This window comes from Mus pahari, chromosome 5 (genome assembly GCF_900095145.1).
Source record: "Mus pahari chromosome 5, PAHARI_EIJ_v1.1, whole genome shotgun sequence".
NCBI lineage: Eukaryota > Metazoa > Chordata > Mammalia > Rodentia > Muridae > Mus > Mus pahari.
The window spans coordinates 81,795,991-81,815,610 of record NC_034594.1 but is presented as its reverse complement, the minus strand read 5'-3'; the positions used below and the strand labels follow the sequence as shown (position 1 = coordinate 81,815,610).

Below are 19,620 nucleotides of genomic sequence, written 5' to 3'. Positions count from 1 at the left end.
CAGTGGAGACTGACTGTCGGAGGTAGATGTGCACTCTGGAAGTTCCCCAGAGCTGGGAATGTTTAAACATGGCACGGGGTGGCGAGGGCAGACGTGGGTAACTCCACCACGCTTAACAAACAAAACACTGGAGCTGAGGCTGTTACCCTGCTGGTCTAGCTGGGTCTGATAAAAAGAGAATCTAAGAGGCCTGCACACGGGTTTGGCAACTGCTGTATTATAAGCATTTTCAAGCTGGGTGCTAACTACCCAACTCAGTTAGCTAGAGGGAGTAAGAGAGGGTCTGGGGTGATGGCTCAGCGGTTCAGAGTTTGCTGCATAAGTTTGGGACCTGGGTTCAGAGCCCAACACCAAGTAATGAAGTCTGCAGGGCCTCACATGTCTATGCCTCCAGCGTAGTTGAAAAACCAAGGATTTGCTTGGTTTTCTGGCTGCCAACCCCACTCCAGGGTAAGTGAGAAACTTTCAAAAGAATAAGGCAGAGACTGATAGGTGGGAACATTCAACATCCTCTTCTGGCCTGCATGCGCACATACATGTGTGCACACATATGTGCGAACATACTGAATCACATACGCATCACATGAGAAGGAAAATTAAGTAAAGTAAAATAAGATATGTAATCAAAACTATATAGAAGTGGTCCACTTCCCACTTGAGACACAGAAAAAATTCCTGGCCTAGCTGAGCCTGAGGAGCTTGCAGACTGGAGGCAAGGCCACACCCCATTTCCCTGTTTGCTCAGTTTAGGCGGCACATTCATCAAAAGCTAGAGTTTTTCTTCCTCATTTTAAATGGAAACTCTTCAGATTTCTGCCAGCTCAGGGAAGTGGCCCTTGTGCTCCTGACACTGTAAGCGGGACATGGAATTCGCTTCATTTCTCTGGTGAGCTGAAAGGGTTTTTTTTTTTTTTTTTTTTTTTTTTTTTTTTTTTTTTTTGTCAATTCTTCCTGAAGCTTGCCAAGGACTTCCCTGTCACCTGCTGGCTTAGGAATTTTTTTTTCCGTAGTGGAATCTGGGAGGTGCTAGGCAGAGAGGAAAGCAACAGCAACCTGCCAGGAAAAGGACCACACAAGGGAGATGTCCTGGTCCAATATAAACATCCTTGTCCAACAACGTGTAGGAGGCAGGTGATGGCCCTGGGACTGCTGGGGGGACAGGGTCACGTCACACCTGTTAGGATGCTGTGCCCTTGGGAGACCACTCTCTGCCTATCTCTGACTCTTCTTTCCACAGGGACCTTCATCTTGCCTGTCTCATCCTAAGACACCCCTAGGGCAGGAAGTGGCTCTGTCGATTCCAGAACACACATATGCACCCAGCTAGTTCTTGGGTCTTTAGATGTTTACTGGGGAACCTCAGTTTTAGGTTGAATATGCTACAATTCAACACTTTAAATATCACCTTTTTTTTTTCCCCCCTTAGGAAAGCCCAATTTCACATGAACCTGAAAACCCTTTGGTTTGTACCAAGTACTTCTAAGTTGCAAAGGATAGCATCCAAGTGGCATGCCATTCGCCTAGCCTCTGCCTTCTGCTGGCTTGCTGTCTTAATAAGTCGGAGAGCATCTTTTGCCACCTGTGCCACAGGCAGAGCTAGCAGCTCTAACATCGCCCCTACACTCAACTCTCTCACCATTGCCCTGACCTGATTTGAGCCTTCTCTAGCTCTTCCTTGAACCAAGGCAGAGGCCTCTTTACTGGCCCACACCAGCCCCGGCTACCCCTCCCCTCAACACCCAAATCTGGTCAGGTCTCTCTCCAGATCACAAGTGGCAAGATTATATCTGAAGGATTCTGCTTGCACTTAAAGCCTTGAGGGTTGCCTCACGCCTTCTCTCGCTGCCTAATAACCTTGAGTCCAGGAATGCTGGCCTCTGGAGTTCCAGAAAACACAACACCAATGAGCCTCCTTCCGTTACTCCAGAAGACAGACTCAGTGACCACCTCTCTCCTCTAGCATCCACTTTGGGTTGGGATGCTCCACCCTGAAAATACTCCACCGTCTTCACATGATTACACTTCTGATCTCCTAAGAAGCCTTTGTCTTTCAGTCTGTTTCTTTTAGCCTGCTATAGTATCTAAGTGGTAGGGAGTGTTGATCTTGATATATTAAAAGCATCCATTTAACACATTTCCCCCCTCCCTGCTCATAGCGGAATGCCCGTGCACCGTTGCAGCCCCCAGAACAAAAGCAGATATAAAGTTGTCATCAGGCAGCTGAAAAGAATGTGTTTCCACATGCTGACTGGGGGTTCTTTGGTCGGCTTCTCAGACAGAATGGGAACATGCTGCTGTGAGAACATCAATATCAGCCAGCCCTCTGGTGACAGAGGTAGACTGGGAGCAGTGGGAGTGGGAGGTGGGGAGGGGTAGAGGTGAAGAATGGAGGTGGGGGAGGGGATAGGGCCTGGAAGGGAACTCTGGCAGGAAACACACCTCCTTCATCTCTCAGAATCAGGACAGAAAATACCCACAGGACTTCCAACTTCAAAGCACCTGACCAACTTCGGGAGGACCAAGCCTGTTGGCAGAAGCCCATAGCTCCTTCCTGGTTCCTCTGGCCTCTGTTTGCTGGCAAACAGTATGAGCTGAACCAACACTGTCTTTCTAGCTGTGGGTACTCAAACACCCAGACACTACTGTACACTCAGGCAAGGACGCAGCTGCAGAAGGAAAATCTGCCCAGGTTAGAAGCCCGTCCCTTAGTCAGGGACACACAGAGGTAAAGCTAGGGACTTGTAGGCAGCCGGATGCCCTTGTAGGTGAAGAACAAGAAGCTGCAGGAAGCAGAAGAGAAGCCACCAGCTCTTGCAGGGTCAAGTATGAAAGAGCTGGACAATGACTAGCATGCATAGACTGACATTACAGGGGAAACGCACAGACATCCCTAGAATCCGTCAAACACCTGAGGTGGGAAAATTGCTCACTTTCCCCCTTTGCACTCCAAAAATAAGAAAATTCAGCAAGGGACTTTTTTTCTGATACTTCCACGGCAGATAAAGTTCACTCTACACCTTCTCAAAACAGCATCTCTAGAGAGAGCTGAGCCTGGAACTCCCCTTTCCAGGGCCTCATAAAGCAGTGATTTATTGACCTTCAGAGACTCCATTGTTATCATTTTCCTGGTGTAAGAACAACCGCAGGGTAGATAATGAAAAAGCAAGCTCACAGTCCCTGATAGACATAATAACGCTTCTATCAGTCCCAGAGGCCAAAGGAAGCAAGAGGAGAGACATCTTAAGTCCTAGCAACCCAACATCTGAAAGCTCATAACTGTGTGTCCATGTTCTTAAACAAAAAACTAATCCATACCCAGGTCTCCCAACTAAAATGAGGTGGTGTGGCACAAAGCTCAAATGTAGCCACGCCCTAGGGGATTTCCTTGGAAGGGGCCCCATAGGCTTTTCCAGAGCCTCCTTGTTTATAGTCTGCCTTCCCACCTCAATAAAGGCCGTGTCTGAGTTATCTCAAAACTGTAAAGGTTTAATGCCTCATCTGTGTGGTGCATTTCCTGAATGCAGGGCCTTGTGCTAATCTGTAAGGTCATAAACACTGGTGGTTTCTCATTGGCAAGATCCCTTTATGTCTAAACCACATGCACCATCCCCTTGACCTAGAAAGCTTTCTTCCTGACCCACCTCTTGGATCACTTCTTCTCTGAAGCAAGACTACTTGAGAAAACTCTTCCTCCCAAAGCACGCTCTCTCCCTCCCTCCTCCTACCCCTCCTCTTTCCCCTCCTCCCTCCTCCCCCTCCAACATGCTTTTCTTATCACACACTTCTTTACGACCGTTACAGCTTCTCCCATTGTCTGTGCCTTTAGACTATTACCTGGGCAGATCCAATTATGCATTTGTGCGGTTTCTTAATGGCATGTTTTACACTCTGTAAATGGCCATCGAGGCTATCAGCCCCAAGGTCTTAGGTAAGCTGGTGTGTGTACGCATAGTTATCTCAGGGACAACTGTGCAACTGAACTATCAACGTAAGGCTTAAGACATTTTAAAAGCATATTTTCATTAGCTCTGAAAACAAATTCAGTTGAAAATACAGGCAGACAGATGTAAGAGAACATGGACTTCCACTGGACACAAGCAAGGCACCCGAGAGCACTCAGGGTCGGTCACCTGAGTGGAAATGGTCTATGCAGAGGTCTGCATATGGTTCAAATGCATATAACTAATGCTCAGAGTGAATCTTCATGGTGTAATGTCCTCTGAATAACGCGTTTTAGTAGCACATACCCCCAGTAAGCTTACTGGGAGCAATAAACTTACTGGGTGGTGAACTGGCTTATCAGGCAAACACACCTACCACTGTGCTTGCTGAAGGGAGCTCATCCTCAGACCCACAAGGCTGATGGGTAAAGCTGGCTTCCAGGTGAATTATCCCCCAAGCCAGTGCTTCTCATTCTTCCTCATGGCTCAACCCTTTAATGTCGTGCCTCATGTTCTGGTGATCTTCCCCATCCATAAAATGATTTTCATTGCTTTCATTCATAACTGTAATTTTGCTAATGTCATAAATTGTAATTAAAATATCTGATAGGCAGGATATCTGATGGACAATCCCTGTGAAAGGGTCACTTGACCTCCAAGGAGGTGACACCCCACAGGCAAGGACTGCTGTAAGTCTGCTCTCTAGCCCACGCCTCACAACAGTTTATATATAGATATAGATATAGATATAGATATAGATATAGATATAGATATAGATATAGATATAGATATAGATATAGATATAGATATAGATATAGATATAGATAAAATGTTACAAATAAAAAATGTATATAATTAAAATGTCTCAAAGAAAAGCAGAAGGGAAATAGAAGGTAGGGATGGATGATCTGAGAGAACAACTTAAGCCACACACAGTCCACTGTGCCCACGAATTCTGCACACAACTCAATCGACCGCTGATCAAAGATACAACTTAAAATCTGTGACTATGTTGAACATGCAGCAACTGTTTTGGGTTACTCTCCACTACGTAAGATAGCATAACAAACACGCACACTTGTCCTGAGATGAGGAGACCATAGGAGTAAGTGGAGGATGTAGTTCAGTGGTGAGATGCTGGTCTTCACGGACCAGCCCCTGGTCCCATACCCAGCACAGCCAAGAACACACCCAGCACATGCATGCACACGGACATACATACAAAGTAGGAGAGCTGCTAGCTAGTTCCAAACACTATGCTAGTCTGTTATTAGAATCAAAAACTTTTTTTCCCTTTCGCTATGTGGTCAGGCAGGTTTTCTGAGGCAGCTAGCTATTGACTAGAGACCTGGTTTTTTAGTTTTTAAAAAAGTAGCTCCCTGTCCCACCTGTTGATCACTTCATTAAGCAAGCAACATTTGAAGTGCTTCAAATGGTCCACTCCATTAGGTCCTTGTGCCTTGCCCTCCCTCAGCCACTCTAAGGGCCCCACTCTGTTGGCAGTGAAGTAGAGTGAGTCTTTTTACTGCTCAGCTCCAATCTTAAGTACATTTGTACTATTTCTGTCCTGATGTCAGCTAAACTCCCTTTCTCTTCTCTCCTTACCCCAAACACAGCCAGGTCTCCCAGGGCAGTGACATTCACAGAAGCCAGACTGTTTTAACAGGAGAAGGGCAATCTAAAACTGCTGAGCCAAGAAACCTCGCTGACATTTTCCCTTCCCGCAGAGGAACCCCCAAGCACACATGATGTTTAGCAGGCTTCCCTTCACTGAGCAGCTCAGTCTACCCCAACAGAAGTGAACATTTGGCTTGGTGCTTGGGATGGCTGCCACACTGAGTAACGGTGGTAAAGAAATCACTCCCGGGAGCCCCAGTGAGACCCCTCGGTTGCCAGCAGACCAGCAACTGGGATCCAAGCTCTTTATCAAGCACTAGCGACTCTGGAGGGACCCCAACGAGGGGTTCAGGGATCTGGGAGCTCTTCCTGCAGGGACATTAGGCTGCAGGGAGGGGATTCTCCACACTGACTTTTGCCTCCTCCTCTAGGCTGCTGGTGGTGCCCAAAGAGCAGCCAGAAAAGTCCTGGTCCCAAAGTACTATGTATTCTAGTTACATCCTATGCCCATCACCGTTGGGCCCAGACCCATCCCAGGTGGAGGCAGGGATTGCAAGGCTTGTTCTTGGCATCAGTAATAGCTCAAGGCGCATCACTACCCTAGTTTCTGCCATTGCAAAGACATATTTCATCCTAACATGGTCAAAGGTTTCTAAGCACAAGCAATTCCTGCCGGTCCACGAGCTGTTTGTGGGGCGGAGGGAGAAAAAGGAAAGCTTGTCAGTTTGGCCGAAGAAACTTCCAACTCTGCACATCCAGAGCATCCCTCCTACACTTCTCCGTCTTCGCAGTGGGGGAGATGGAGAGAAAACTAAAAATAGGGAAGGGTGTGAAGACCAAGTCAAGGACCCTGTGCTCCCAGGGATCCACGGGGATTGAAAGCACACCCCCAGGGTAGCAGGTTTTAGGAAGGGATCACTAACCTGGTCTGTACATACAATCTCACTGAGTGTCGCAGAGGTCCGCGTTAGCTACAGATGGGAAGAGCCTACTAGGTGCACCCGAACAAGGTAGCACTCAAGCTTGGTGCTCCGCAGATCCCGTGTCCCGGGTTCCGGCTTCTACAAACCTCAGCTTTCCAAGCCCCAGCACCCTCCCAGTCGCCGTCCCTAAGCTCCACGCACCAGCTGGGGTTTCCATCCGGATACCCCGCATTCCAGCTGGTGCTCCTGAGGCTGCGGCGCGCCAGGGGACCTCGACCCTGGGGGTCCACAGGCGACAGCGGTGCGGATCCTTACCTGCAGTGGAACGAGAAGCACGCAGAGCGCCAGCAGCGTCGCAGGCAGCTGGCGGCGCCGCCGGGCGCGCGGGGCCATGGCGCGGTGCGGGCGGGCTGGGAGCGCGGCCTCTGTGGACCGGCGGTCGCCGACGCCCTCCGCCCGTCTCGTCCCGCCCCGTGCGCCCGGCTCCGCCCGGCACCTGCCCCCGCGCCGCCGACCGGCTCCGCCAGGGGGTGCCCGAGCGTGGGCTGCCGTGACGCCGGACAGAGATGGCTTCGGCATTCCACGAGTGCTTCAGACCCGCGCGGGGTCCTGTCCGGGTGTCCTCAGGCGCTGAGCTCTCGGAGTGCAGCACCTGCGGACAGGCGCTAGAGAGACCTGCCAAGGTTGTCCTTCGCCTTCAGTGGACCCTGCCTTGTCGCCACTGTGGACCCTGCCTGCAGAAGGTGCACCCCTGTTGGGGTTTCCTTGACTGTAGCTAAAGAATCTACACAATGTAGTGTCCACCGCTCCCCCAAACCTCCTTTACCCAGCCCTATACTTCCCCTCATTCTGGCCGCCTCCAACAACCGCTTCCTCTTGGCTGTTCTCCGAGTCGCCGCACCTGTCTCTGCCCTTCACCCCCTCTGTCACACTCATAGCAAGCTTTCCAGGTAGAAACTTGCCACCATGCTTGACGAAGCCCTTCACCTGAACCGCCAGGTCACCTCTTCTAATACAGAACTAGTTTAAAGTCAGGAATAAGCGATCCTGTCGTATTAGTTAGTGACTTCTCATTACTGGCTTCTGGGTTTGTCTTTTTCCAACTTTCAGGTCAGTGTTGGTTACACAATGGTACATACAGCCTTGCCTCTGTGTAGTAACAGTAAGAGGAAGCGCTTTGTCTCCAGTCAACAGAAACACAGTGTTTTCAATTCCTTGAGTTCCAGAACCGTCCCTGCCAGCTTTCTGACCTCCATGTTCATGGTTTTTCTGTCTACTTCTGAGAAACTGTGGAGTTTTCTAACAAGGAAGAGTGGATTTGTCTATTATTCCTTTTAATTCTGTCAGCTTTTCTCATCCTTGAAACTCCTTAGAGACATCGCGATTTAGAATTATCTCTTCTCCGTAAATTGACCTTTTATCCTTGCGACATGCCTTTTTTGATCCAACATAAAATTTCACATTCTGGTCTACTTTACACTTATGTGTAGCCATGCCACCTTTCTTATGAATGCTATGTAAGTAGTATATCTGATTCTTCCCCATGCAAGCCTGTTTAAAGTGGCAGCATACAATTTGGACCGTTTTTGCCTTCCTATTGGAGCATGCACATTTAGTGACCATCATATACTATGAATTGAAATCTATTGCCTTTCTGATATTTTCTGTTTGTTCCATCTTTAGTCCACTTTTATTATTGATTTGCTTTGTGTTTCTTTAAAACAATTTTGAAAACAGTATTTTATTTAATGCATAGCAATACAATTTTTGTGTTAAATAATACTACACTAGAATGATTTGATTTAAAATGATATCATTTTTAAAACAGAAAAGTGGGAAATTTTTCAGGCTACAAAACCCTTTCCTGGAAAACAGTCCTTTGGGTTACTTTTAAAGATTCCATTTTGTTGTCCATCATTAGCCTGCTTCACACATATCCTTGTTTACGTGTGTGTGTGTGTGTGTGTGTGTGTGTGTGTGTGTGTGTGTGTGTTCATGTGCACATTGGAGACCTGAGGCCAATGCTGAGTTTCTTCCTTAATTACTTCTCCATCTTAATACAGAATCTTTCACAAAACCTAGAGACCTTATCAGTTCTACTAGACTGGCTGGCTAAGGGAGGCCCAGGGATCCCTTTGTCTCCTCAAAATACTTGCTTGACTTTTAAATTCCTGGCTATACAGCCTGATCGGTTTACTACCCAGTTGCTTTTATGTCTTCTGGAAACTCATCTGTGTGTGTCGCCTTAAAAAGTTAAAAATCATTTGTAGAAGCAAGTTCACATCTCAGAAATTAACATGTCAACACACAGAGGGAATGCACAAATCTGTTTATTTCAGCATTTTGTTAAAAATCACACAAAGGAAAAAAATGTGGATTTCAGTAGAGAAAGGTTTGTTTTTCGTGGTTTGTAATATTTAAAACCCCTACATGTTTGTTGAAAAGATGTTCACATAGTAAATGAGAGAAGCAACTTACCGCTCGACTTCACATTTGTAATTAAGCACAGCAGCCTCATGGGCTTTACTTGAAGCCATGGAGAGTGTTTCTAGGAAGTCCACAGCGGCAAGTGCTGAAGCACACAGTGAGTTTGCCCCCACTGCAAGCCTGGAGAAGAGCTCTGCAGCTCGCACAGAGGCACAGAGAGGCTCAGGGCTCCTCTCCAGTCTCTAGGCAACAAACAGAAGTGAATTTTCAGTATCAGCCAAGTTGCGCTGTGGGGAAAAGAGCAAGTTAGAACTTTATTTTTGAGGTTTTAAAAGTGCAGATGCTCCTTGATTAATGACATGGCTACATGAAGACGAACCCACAAGTTGAAATAATCCAGCCCACATGCCATAGGCTAGAACACAGGACACTGCAGACTGCTGGCTGTTTCCAAGTTTGCTCCCAGCTGAGTGGGAGCTGTGGTTCAGCTACTGCCTAACACCAGGACAGGACTGTGCACTCTGAGTCAAGAGGAGGATGAGGAGCCAACATCCTTACAGTGCTGGTAATGGATGCTATTATTCTTGAGCTGTGGCAAAGCTGAAAAGAGATGGAGTTTATTCTCCTGACTATTATAAGTCAGTGACCTACTGAACTTTCACTGAGGGCAAAGTTCTTTTATAATTTTTAAAAACAATTTTTAATCTTACAGGAATGTGTATATGCTTGCTACGTTTTTTTCTGTAACACATGTGTACAAGTGCTAATATAGTCCACAAGATGGGGCCAGAGATAGATCCCTGGACACTGGAGTTACAGGTGGTTGTTAGCTGCCTGGTGTGGCTGCTAAGAACTCAACCAGGTTCCTCTGCATGACCAGTAAGCTCTCTGAACTGCTGAGCCATCTCTCCAGCCCTTGCAATTTGCATTTTTAGACACAGTCTCATAATGTAGTCCTGGCTAGCTCTGAATTCAAAATGTAAAACAGGCAGGCTTCAAAATTGCAGGGATTTGCTTGCCCCTGCCTCAGAGTGCAGGGATTAGAGATATGCGCTGTCACCTCTTGAGCTCCTGTTTCCTGATCCTACACCTAGGTACCTAGACTCAAGAAAAGAGGACAAAAGACTGACACCTGTTCCTCCCCTAACCTAACACCAAGAGTTCAAGGAACCGTACTTAATCAACAAGATTTGGGGTTTCCACATTGTTAGGGCCCAGGACCTACAGAAAGCTGAGGTCTTTAGATGTGAGGTCAGACATTGGGGTAACAAGGGGAGACTCCCGTTGCCATCTCTTCTCTTCCTGTAATGGCCAAGACCAGCCTGTACTCAGATTTATCACCCAGATATAAAGAAAAAGGCAGTTTTTAAAGGAAAAATGGTTTTTTAATAGAAAGCTACAAAAAAGGTAACCCTCTGTGTGCACCTTTCTTTTCCACTATTAACCCATTTCTGAGGTGCACTGGGAGGTGAGGCTCCCTGTTTGTTATTGATGAGCTGGGGCTTTGGTGTTCTTTCAGAGCAGGTCCTCTTGGTGTGCTTACACATCCAATGTGAAGACAGGAACGTGAGGAGATAGGAAAAGCACTCCCTCGCAGCCTCCTCAGTGATCTCTTACACTGCCCCTCCTTCCCTCCGATTTTACTCCATGCCTGGCTCCTCCCACTCCCCTTAGACAGGGTCTTCTCTGTAGTCAACAGTGGCTCTCAGCACACTTCTGCCATTGACAAGCAAATGCTGAGGTTGAAGATGTGACCCACCGCACATGATGCTTTCGCATTTTTAAATGTTAGTAACTTGGTAGATGTTGCAACACTAAGAGAGTACAGGGGCAGCCAGTAGGATGGGTAAAGTTCTACTAAGTTGTCTAACCTGTGCTATCTTGGATGTGGAGATGGGCTTTCTGGAAAGAACAGTGGTTGAGAGAGCTGGAAGAGACTGATTCTGTGAAAAGGAACTGACTTGTGAGAGAAGGTACTTTTCACTGTGGCACTTCAGAAATACCAAGGCTCACTCCTGGCACATCTCCAGCGTTGCCCTCTTCTATTTTCAAATAAGATTAAGAGACTTAAAACTTCTGCTTGGAAAGTCCCAGAGGTGAATGTGCTGGTTTTGGAAGCATGTCTGAAAAGTAGAAAGCCCACATTAACACATTACATCTTCAAAAATGGTTTTAACAATTGAATTGCTTTTAAAGAACTTATTTGGATCTTCACAAAACTGCCCCTCGAATGTTTTATACACATTAATGTAGAATACCATTTGTTAATAAGTTCCATTAAAATCACTACGAGACACTCACCTTTCTCCTTTCCTTTTTGAGGCAGGGTCTCACTGTGTAGCTCTGGCTTGAATGGAACATGCAGTAAAGATCAGCCTGGCCTCAAACTCACAGAGACGTTCCTGACTCTCCCTTCCAAGTGCTGGGACTAAAGGTGTGAGCTACCATACCTGGCACATCTTTCTTATACATAGTGTTGTTATGAGAAACATGGACCTAATTATTTCAAGTACTTTCCTAAATACTCTGAATAATACAGAAAATTATAGCAAGGGCAGTGACTTATCACTTACAGAAACTACTTAAGTGCTATACCTGATTTAAAAGACCAAGTTAGTGGCTGGAGAGATTGCTCAGAGATTAAGAACATTTACTGGTCTCTCAGGAGGCTCAGGGTCTAGTTCCCAACACCTAGGTCAGGCAGCTCATAGCTGTCTGTAACTCCAGCTCCAGGAGATCCAAGCCTCTTAGCTGGCTTCCATGAGTATCTGCTATTAAAAACCCTCCTCACATCTATATACATAAGTAAAAAGTTTAAGACCTAAGTTTATGAGTATACAAGTAAGTACATTTTGGTGATATAGATACCTTGTATAATATGTTTTAATCAAACTCTTATTTATATGGAAGTTGAATATTTCCAGTTTTAAAAATGTAATAAGCCCCAGCCAACCAAGGATTTTCTCAATGGGAATGAGGAAGAGAAAACAGAGAAAACAAAACAGCGGGTGCAGAGAACAAATCATAGGTTTATAAGGACAGTGTGCACAGCACCTTGGAAAGCCCCCCGTGTGCATTACCTCTAGCTTTTAGAACCAGAAAGGTGAGAGCTCACATATCATCTTTGGATTTGTGGATGGCTTGCAGTTATATTGAATGACATTTGAGCAGCTCTTCATTTAATCTCTAGGAAATGGGAACCATTCTGAATGAACTGTTGTAAATATTGGGGGCAGTAGCAGTAATTGGTTTATGAAATGTATTTTTTTTTTTTTTACTTATTCACTTTACATCCCGATCACTGACCACCTCCCAGTTACCCCTCCCATAATCCTTCTACTACACCCCCTCTCCTCTTCTGAGGCAGTGAGGGCCTCCTGGGTATCCCCCACGCTGGCACATCAAGGGCTAGATGCATTCTCTCCCACCGAGGCCAGACAAGGCAGCCCAGCTGGAAGAACTTATCCCACATATAGGCTACAGATTTGGGATTATCCCAGGTTGCAGTAGCTTGGGACCCATATGAAGATCAAGCTGCACATCTGCTACATATATTCAGGGAGACCTGGGTCCAGTCCCTGTATATTCTTTGGTTGGTGGTTCATTCTTTGAGAGCCCCAAGGGTCTGACAGGTTGGTTGACTCTATTGGTCTTCCTGTGGAGTTCCTATCCCCTTAGGGGCCCTAGCAGCTTTATTTATAATAGCCAAAACCCAGAAACAATCTAGATGCCTCTCAACTAAAGAATGGATAAAGAACATGTGGTACATCTACACAATAGAATACCATTCAGCTATTAAAAACTAAGACTTCATGAATTTTGCAGGCAAATGGATGGAACTTGAGAATATCGTCCTGAGTGAGGTAACCCAATCCCAAAAGGACATGCATGGTAGGTACTCACTTATAAGTAGATATTGGCCATAAAACAGAGGTACCATGTTACACTCCACAGAGCCAAAGAAGCTAAATAAGATGAAAGGCCTACCTAAGTGAGAAAGCTTGAATCTCACTTAGATGGGAGAAAATAGTTTTAGGAGGCAGATGGAAGGCAGGAACTGGGTGGAAGATGGAAGGAGGAGGTGGATGGGGGAAAGTTTCAGGATCAAGTGTGGGGAGGAACAGGAGAGATGGCCTGATGGCCTTGAGAATGAATGGAAATCTGCAGCTTTTGGGGGTGGGGAGTTAGGAGGGCATTTCCAGGAAGTGACAGAGACCTGGGATCAGGGAGGCTCCCAAGAATCCACGAATGCTGTGACTCATAGCACAGGGGCCATGGAACCTGAAGAGGACACCTCCTGTAGCCAGGCAGGAACTCCAGTGGAGCGATAGGGACACCACCCCACTCACAAAACTTTCAATCCAAAATTTATCCTGTGTATAAGAAATGCAGGGACAGGGGATGGAGCAAAGACAGAGGGAACAGCTAAGCAATAACTGACTCAACTTGAGACCCACCCCATGGGCAAGTACCAATCCCTGACACAATTAGTGATAAACTGTAGTGCAGACAGACAGGAGTCTAGCGTGGCTGTTCTCAGAGAGGCTCCACCCAGCAGCTGACTCAGACTGATGCACACATCCAGAGCCAAACAGTGGCTGGAGCTTGAGGACTCTTATGTAATGTTTTTTGTTTGTTTGTTTGTTTGGTTGGTTGGTTGGTTTTTACATGGTTTTATTAAAAGCAGCTGCTATTAGTGGGCAGAGAGCTAAAGAAAAATGCATATGAGGTTAATACCTGCACTTGTAAGATTTTGCTATTTAAGCAAAAAAGCTGTTAAAACATAGGTAATCAATTTATCAGTGTTGATTCGAGAAATCAAAATGTAATAACTTCTCATTGTGATATCCCACCATATTAAGAACTCGTGAGCAGTGGGGAGGGACAGATGTGGTGTTCAAAAAAAATGTGTAAAAAAAAAAAGTTTTACAGCTCTTTTGTTACAGATCTTTTAGAATTTGTCTAGCAGGTTTTCTGACTTCGGTCGGAAAAACCCCTCCTAAAAAAAAAAGAAAGAAAGAAAAAGAAAATAAAAAGAAGAAAAAAAAAAAGAAATGTGTACCCAAATTTGTGAGCAAAACTTGTCATCTTTCATACTTTTGAATATTTGTGATAAATTTAATGCTGTTCAGTAGAAGCTGGGATATAATTGGTGTGTCCTCTCCCCCCTCAACTCTGCTTGTGATTTTATACTATATTTGGAGGTGGCTGGAGACTCTTAACAGAAGGCCAAATGCATAGGACTGGTCAGCCTTAGATTGGCTTCAATAAGCTCCTATTTAAACTGGTGTGTGTATGTTTGGTATATATGCACACAAATGCCCAAATGTGGCCACTGAGGCCAGAGAAAGGTACTGGATGGCCTGCCTATCACTCTGCACCTCATTTGCTTGAGAGAGGGTCTCTCATTGAACCTGCAGCAAGGATCACAGCAAGCTCCAACAATCATCTACCCCTTCATCCCATAGCCAGGTTACTGGTAGGTGACCACGTCCTGCTTTCCCCACCCCTCCCCCGGTACTGAGGACTTGAAGACAGGTCCTCATACTTGGGCCACAAGTGCTCTTACTCATTAAGCCATCTTCTGAGCCTGATGGATAACTATTTTGTTTTTTTACATTATTTCCTTTCCCTTCTGCTCTCTCTCTCTCTCTCTCTCTCTCTCTCTCTCTCTCTCTCTCTCTCTCTCTCTCGTCTTTGTGTGTTCCTGCACACATGACAGCATGCATGTAAGGGTCAGAGAACAACCTGCAAGAACTGGCTCTCGCCCACCTTTACCTGTGTCACTGGGAATTGAACTGAGATCATCATGCCTGCCCAAAGCTAACTACTAATAACACTTTTATTGCCACCTAACAATATCAACAACTTAATAGGTTATCAGAAAATAAAAACTGCATGTTGCCAGCATGAAAATCATGAAGTAGATTGTTGCCAGCACCGCAGGCACCTGTTCATGCTCTCTTTTGTTTTCATTCTGGGGCAGAGGCTTTAAGTTTCCATAGGAAGACATCAACTATCAGACTGACAATAAGTAATGTTACAGACATCAAAACCATATCATTTGATCTAATGGGCTTTGAAGCTAATGTTTATATAGGAGTAAGATAGCCAAGCTGTTGGGAGCTTTATGTTCAGTTTTAATAGGTACTGCTGGTTCTCCAAACTGGTCTATGTGTCATTCCTAGCAGACATATGTGAGATGCTGCACAAATCGTTGCTATCTGGCAACACCTGGAACCACCAGACTTCTACATTTTGGCACTTTTTATAGGTATTCATTGTTTTATCATTTGGGGATTTATTGTAGTAATGATGTGCTGATCTTTTGTTACTCTTGGGGTCATCTGGATATTCTCTTCTGTACGTTGTTGGTTCAAGCCTCAACATGGCCTCTTTCTTTGGTGTCTGGTCTTTGTTATGGCTTTGTGAGACTTCTGTATATACAGTTGCATACAAATCCTTGGTTCTTTATAGGTAGCAGAATACATTGTCACATTCTGTGGATTTCCTTTTCAATCTTTCAGTAGTGTTGAGGATAACTTTTCCAGCTTATCCAATTTTCCAAAACTACTTCTTGTAATCAGTTTTTTTTTTTTTTTTTGGTGTGGTGTTTTGAATGAAAATGGCCCTTGTAGAAAATGGCACAATTAGAAGGTGTGGCCTTGTTGGAGGAAGTGTGTCTCTGGAGATGGGCTTTGATATTTCAGATGCTCAAGCCATGCCAAGTGCCACCCTTTCTTTCTCCTACCTGCCAATGCAGATGTAGAACTCCCAGCTACTTCCCCAGCAGCACATCTGCCCGTATGCCTCTATGCTTCCTACCATGAGGAGAATGGACTAAACCTCTGAACCTGTAGGCCAGCCCCAATTGCATGTTTTCCTTTATAAGAGTTTCTGTGGTCATGGTGCCTCTTCACAGCCATAGAACCCTAAAACAGAAGTTGGTGCTAGGAGTGGGGTATTGCTATGGTAAGCCTGACCCCATTTCTACCTGGAAGAATATGGAGCACTTTAGAACTTTGGACTAGAAAAGTGATTGGACACTTTAAGCAGGGACATCTGAGACAGAGGTGCAGTGCAGAGACTGATTTGAAATGTAGGGACCCAGCCTAAGAGGCTTCAGAGGAGAAGAGTATTAGTATATGGCCTACAGATTGTTTTTGTGATATTTTGGTGAAGAATGTGACTGCTTTGTGCCCTTGTCAAAAAAAAAAAATCTGCCTGACTGCAGCTAAAGTGGAGAGTTTGGCGTTAACAACTGTAGCAGAGAGATTTTTCAGACAGCCTAGTACTGACTGTGTTGCTTGGTTGTTAGTGGCCACACCGATACAGATCTATAATGAAAAGGAGCAAGTTGAGCAAGGAAAAAGACAAGGTGTATAGTGTACACCAGGAAATGCAAATAGATGTAAGAAAAAAAAAAAAGCCTGATGCTTAGTGGAACAAAGGGAATGGTGACTTCAGAGCATGACCCCACACAGCTAACCTTCCAATTTGTGAAAAAGAAGTAAAGAAAACTGAAAACAAACTAAAGAAAAGCTTAGGGTTTGGGTGTGGTGGTGCACACCTTTCACACCAGCACTCAGAAGGCAGGGACTGGCAGGTCTTTTAAGTTTGAATCCAGCCTGGTCTATAGAGCTCCAGGACAGATAAGATGTAACTGGACAAGGGGGCCAGATAAGAGCCCCAGCAAGTAGCAACGCTTGGCACCTTTGGCCATGTGGCTTTAGAGTCAAGGATATAAGAAAGGGGCTGTGGAATCTCCCTCTATGACTAAGGGACAAGGCTGAGGCCAGGTATGTGTCAGGAGTGTCTCAACAGAGGCCTAGAGAGGCCACTGTGTGAAGCTGCGAATCCAGGTGAAGCCTGGATTGCCTTAGAGACCCCAAGAGGTTGGAAAGGCCAGAGTCCTGGGCTATTTACCAAGGAAAGCTGCTAACAGGGAGTGGAAACAGCCCAAGAGAAAGGAGTATATTGCAGTCAATGTAGTGAAAGGAGGTGGAGATTTCAGGAGTGCTTTGACATCAGCCATGGAGAGGCAGAGTTTGGAGTTTGCCCAGCTGGATTTTGGTCCAGCTTGGTCCAGCGTCTCCTCACTATGCTCCCTTCCCTCTTTTTTTGGAATGGTAATGCATATCCTGTGCCATGATATGTTGGAAATATGGGACCTGAATTTTTATTTTGATTGTACAGGGACTTGCAGTTAAGAGATTATTGCATGAGTCTTAGACAAGACTTTGAACTTTGGACTTTTAAACAGTGCTGCTATTGTGATAAACTATGGTGACTTTTGAAGTTAGACTAAATGCATTGTGCAGTATGATGTGGCTACAAGTCTGTGGGGATCAGGGAGTGGAATATAGTGGTTTGAATGAAAATGGCCCCTATAGGTCTGTAGAGAGTGGTACTTTTAGGAGTTGTGGCCTTGTTGGAGTAGGTGTGGCCTTGTCGGAGGAAGTATGTCATTAGGGGTGGGCTTTGAGGGTTCAGAAGTTCAAGTCAGGTCCAATGTCACTCTTTCTTCCTGCTGTCTGCCAATCCAGATGCACAACTCTTGGCTACTTTTTAGCACCGTGTCTGCCTGTGTGCCTTCATGCTTCCTGCCATGATGATGATGAACTAAACCTCTGAACTCGTTAACCAGCCCCAATTAAACGTTTTCCTTTATGAAAACAGCTGTGCTCATAGTGTCTCTTCATGGCAGCAGAAACCCTAACTGAGGCATTGGGTTAGATTAGAAAGCGTTAGACCTACTCAAAATGGTCACCCTTAGAAGATAGTCACCCTTAGAAGCTTCACTGTGTTCCTTTAAAACTCTACTTCTGTATCCCATCAAGGCTCATTTTCCCTCCACTGGGTATCACCTGATATAATAGCCATCAAAAGAAAAGACCTTTTGGGACCACTTGACTCTGTTAGTCAGAAGTGTCCACTTTATGTAGGTCTATTTCTGGATTCTGTTTACATCTGTGTCAGTAATCTTACCATATGGCATCATTATTCATTCGACTTTGTTTTTTAAGGTTGTTTTCACTCTTCTTGGTCATTTGAATTTCCAAATGTATTTTGTGAGTTTTCAAAAGAACACTTGGGACTTTGTTTGAGATTTGATTTTAATAACTGGATCATAAATAGATCAATGGAGTCTTCTAATATACAGGAAAAAATCTACTAATTTATGCTCTGAACTTCTCTCAGTATTTTGGAATTTTCTGTGGGGAGGTTTATTCATTTTCAGTAGATTTTTCTACATTTTGAAGTATTTTGAGTATGGTGGCACACACCTGTCCTCCCGCCTATTGGTAGGCTAAGCTTGGAGGACTGTAAATTCCAGGGCAGCCTTGGCTGTATAGTGAGATAAAATACAAAATAACATTGATATTATTTTGGTTTATTGGTGTTATATAGAAATACAATGGGTTATAAATAAAATTTTTAAGAAATGAATCTTTAAAAAAGAAATACAACTGGTGTTCCAGTATTGACTTTTTAAAAATATTATTTATTTAATGTATATGAGTACACTGTAGCTGTCTTCAGACACACCAGAAGAGGGCATCAGATCCCATTACAGATTACCATGTGGTTGCTGGGATTTGAACTCAGGAACTCTGGAAGAACAGTCAGTGCTCTTAACCGCTGAGCCATCTCTCTGGCTCTCAGTATTGATTTTTTTATGTAGCAAACTTTGTTTAGATTTATTATTTCGATATTAATTCCACATATCTGAGATGTTTATAAGTTTTGTTTAGGTTTTTGTTTTTTTTTGGGGGGGGGGTGCAGGGTTTCTCTGTGTAGCCTTGTCTGTCCTTGAACTCACTCCATACAATAGTCTGGCCTCAAACTCAAGAGATCTGCCTGTTTCTACCTCCTCTGCCAAGTCCTGGGACTAAAGGCGAGAGCCATGACTGTGAGGCTTTGTTCTAAGGTTCCTTTTTCTGTTTTTGTTTTGTTTTTTTAAGATGGAGCAAATAGTCTTTATTCTCTGTCAACTCCATCCAAACACACACCTTTGTGACATAGTCTATTACACACATTAGAATGGGAAACTGAACTTCTTTAGCACACGGAGGTTCTAACTAGGTTGTTCAAAGGAGATATAGCTTGGGAGGTTTGGAAGGCAAGTGTAACAGGTTGAGTGGAGGCCGCACCAATAACTGTTTTGTCAGTTGGCTTGTGCAATCAAGAGGCACTTGGCTTTCTTGTGACAACTGGAGCTGAGGGTATGCCTATTCGCAGGCCTCATAGGCATATAGAAGCAGCCTGTGGGCCAGTTTGTTGGTACATGTCATGGCTAAAGCTGCATGATCTGGTAGCTGACAAAGACTTCAATGCTACCTTATTCCCAAATTGTAGCAGAGGCCTTGTAACCCATATCTGTCAGCCCTAGTGGGAAATTCTTTATAGAAGTGGAAGCAGCTCCCCTGTCAGGCCAGTCCTATCGGTTGGTTTGTTTGTTTTAAATTCAATATCTGGTCCATCTGCTTTAAGATTCTTAATGCAAACAGTTGTGCTGTGTGACTGATCATTGAATCAGCCAAGATCTCAAGATCTTGAGCATAATGCTGAATAAGGGTAGAGCATAAGCTGGGAGTGGTGGTTCATGCCTTTAATGTCAGCACTCAGAAGGCAGAGGCAGAGGCAGAGGCAGAGGCAGAGGCAGAGGCAGAGGCAGAGGCAGAGGCAGAGGCAGAGGCAGAGGCAGAGGC

General features: G+C 45.0%; 1 protein-coding gene and 1 non-coding gene across 3 annotated transcripts in view; one reads left to right on the top strand and one right to left on the bottom strand.

Annotated features, from left to right (window-relative positions):
• Nucleotides 1-6,890, bottom strand: part of Tnfrsf11a (TNF receptor superfamily member 11a) — a 58,519-nt gene extending 51,629 nt beyond the window's left edge. The window contains exon 1 of one of the 2 annotated variants that reach the window (XM_021199170.2): nucleotides 6,797-6,890. In XM_021199170.2, the coding sequence (XP_021054829.1) occupies nucleotides 6,797-6,874 (78 nt within the window). In that variant the 5' untranslated portion in view covers nucleotides 6,875-6,890. The remainder of the gene's footprint in view (nucleotides 1-6,796) is intronic. The other variant, XM_029539006.1, reaches the window with a different exon arrangement.
• Nucleotides 6,891-13,843: 6,953 nt separating this feature from the next.
• LOC115064094 lies at nucleotides 13,844-13,906 on the top strand. The gene has a single exon (XR_003843955.1). It is a non-coding gene; the product is annotated as a U7 small nuclear RNA (small nuclear RNA).
• Nucleotides 13,907-19,620: the final 5,714 nt, after the last annotated feature.